The following is a 2,535-nucleotide window of genomic DNA, read 5'->3' on the forward strand; positions in this document are numbered from 1 at the left end:
ACTTGGTATCGGTAACGGTGAGTACCTAAACTGAAGTACTCGTACTTGTACTCAGTCTTGAAAAAATTGGTATCGAGACACCCCTAATTTTAACCCAGGTGTCGTCAACATATCTGAACCAATGGCTCGGTGGCACCCCTGAAAAGGACATCAAGGCTCTCTTTTCCACTTCCTCCATGTACAGGTTTGCAACAATAGGAGAAACTGGGGATCCCATGGCACACCCATGTTTCTGCCTATAATACTGCCCCCCGTATGTGAAGTAGGTTGACTCCAGGCACAGTTTGAGGAGTTGGCTGCTGAGGAGTTGGTTACTGATTTTATGTTGTGTGGTGGAAGGATATCATATAATGTCCCTAACTGCTAAGTTACCTTGACATGTTCTGTTCTGTATCTCTCAATGATTAATGCCACATTTTATAATCTGTTCTCATGATCCCCTGACGTCTACAACCTTGTTCTCATTTTATATTGCCTGAGTAACTTGTAATTACTTCATTGGTCTCTGAATATCTCTGTAGGATTTGGCACACTCTTATTTGTTCACGGACTCCGGCCGGAAGTTATAAATGCATTTCCTGTCTGTTGCTAAGAGTAGCTCTGTGGAGGCACCTCTGATTCGGGCCTCTGCGTCGCTGCCCAAACCTTTCTTGCATATGCAACTATTAAATCATTTGAGAACAAACCATGCAAGTTCACCTTGTTTTATTCATGTGTTTCTGCCTGAGTGGAATATTTTCCATTACATGTTGTTTATATTAATCCCAAGAATTTAATAAAATTTTCTTAAAATTGATGGAAAATGTATAGTCATGTGTTGATCATTTGTAACAAAATGTCCTGGGATTATTACTCATGGATCCCCCTAGAACTGATTCAATCCACAGCTGCTAGTTAACATGAACAGGTGTTCCTCATTGCTGTCAGCAGATATTGGTAGGTACAGTATGAGATAGACCTCTCCAATATGTTTCAAATAAATTATATTTTCAATTTTAGTTGGACAACCAGGTTTCTAAAGATAAAAAATAATAATGAAGACAACACTGTTTATTTTGTAAGTGAATGCATGTACATTGTTATGTTCATTGTTGAAAACTGACCCAGTTTGACTGTTACACACACCCTTAGATTGTAAATCCAATATGCCTGTTTTCAATAATGCACAGTATTTTCTTTTATTGTCTTGTACAATGTTTTATTTTATTTTATTTTATTTTATTTTTACTATTGTTATTGTTAACCTTAATTCTTTATATACTGTATTGTTGATGACACTTCATGAACTTTTTGTGTGAATGCTGCTGTTCCACCTGAATTTCCCCTCTGTGGGACAATAAAGGCAGTTTAATTTTCCATTTCATTCCTTTCTATTACAAATTTGCAGTGAGATTTAGAAAACTCCAGATGGGATGCCACCTGAAATCTTGCCTAGGGAGCCAAATTAGTTAGGGCATGTCCTGCAAGGTGATGTGATGCTTTCAAATAATGTTATGTGTTTATTTTGTTTTTGATTTTCTTCCTTGTTCCTTTTTCCCCTATCAGTTACTTAACTTTGACCATTCTCTTGTACTGCCTTTTGTTTGCCTCTTTTTCTAACAAGTTTCTACATTAAACAAAAGTGATGTCTAACCAGTCACAATCATTAATTTTTTTTGTCTAGTATCAAATTATGTGGTCAGAATGCTAAAATGTCCCGTCTTGTTGGGTGGAGGGTGTATTTTACCTTCAGGGCTGTCAGAGCTGTGGGAGGGTAGGTCAGACCAGCCATGTTGGAAGTTCGTCTGTACATCCTGTTGTCACACACAGATAAAAATATCACAAAGAAATCTCACACACATATAGATACAGGCAGTGGCACACTTTTCTCACAGACCCCCTCATATTGCCCTCCTCCACAGTTTGATACCAGGATGGATTGTTTGTTGCCATGTGAACCATCTTCCAAACAGATGCACGCACGCACACACAAACCCTCAGCAAATGAGTGCTGCCTTGTTGCAGCAGATATTTTTTGATTTCATGCGTCATTAAGCGGCAGCAGATAAACTGATAMAGCGTTCTTTCACTGCGACTCATTTACACTCTAATGATATTGGGCCTCATAAGTTTCCCTATAAGATCTTCGTCTGTCGCATGCTAACATTGTTAGGGTTTGTGTTCGAACCCTTAATCACATCTGCTGTGAAGTCAGCCGGATGTTCTCTGATGTTTATTTAGAAGAAAACCTTGACTTGCTTTCTGTTCTGTCTGCAGGTGCTCCACATTTCAGCCCAAGATGTAAATAACTGAACATTTGACAGTGTGATTTATCAGAGATGATTGCCTGGCAGTTTGTTGGATTTTGTGCAATGCCTTTCCACCAACTCATTCATTTCTTTAATTATGTGTGCCCCAACTCTTGACTGTTACAAGAAGTAACCGCATCAAACTTAGGGGACAGCAAACAAAATTTTGGAGTAGGTGCCAATACTGTGTCAAAAATGAAAATGGGAGAATATAGTCCATGGGCTAGGGTGGTTCACTGTGCCCCCC

At 39.0% G+C, this 2,535-nt stretch overlaps 1 protein-coding gene across 1 annotated transcript in view; it reads right to left on the reverse strand.

The window, feature by feature from the left end:
* LOC106537272 (calcium/calmodulin-dependent 3',5'-cyclic nucleotide phosphodiesterase 1A) overlaps window positions 1-2,535 on the reverse strand; it is a gene marked incomplete at its 3' end in the record, with an annotated part of 19,207 nt that overhangs the window by 6,097 nt on the left and 10,575 nt on the right. Inside the window, 1 exon segment of the mRNA XM_014034661.1 lies at window positions 1,727-1,793. Coding sequence (XP_013890115.1) covers window positions 1,727-1,793 — 67 coding nt within the window.

The sequence above is a fragment of the Austrofundulus limnaeus genome, unplaced genomic scaffold (genome assembly GCF_001266775.1).
Source record: "Austrofundulus limnaeus strain Quisiro unplaced genomic scaffold, Austrofundulus_limnaeus-1.0 Scaffold2222, whole genome shotgun sequence".
NCBI lineage: Eukaryota > Metazoa > Chordata > Actinopteri > Cyprinodontiformes > Rivulidae > Austrofundulus > Austrofundulus limnaeus.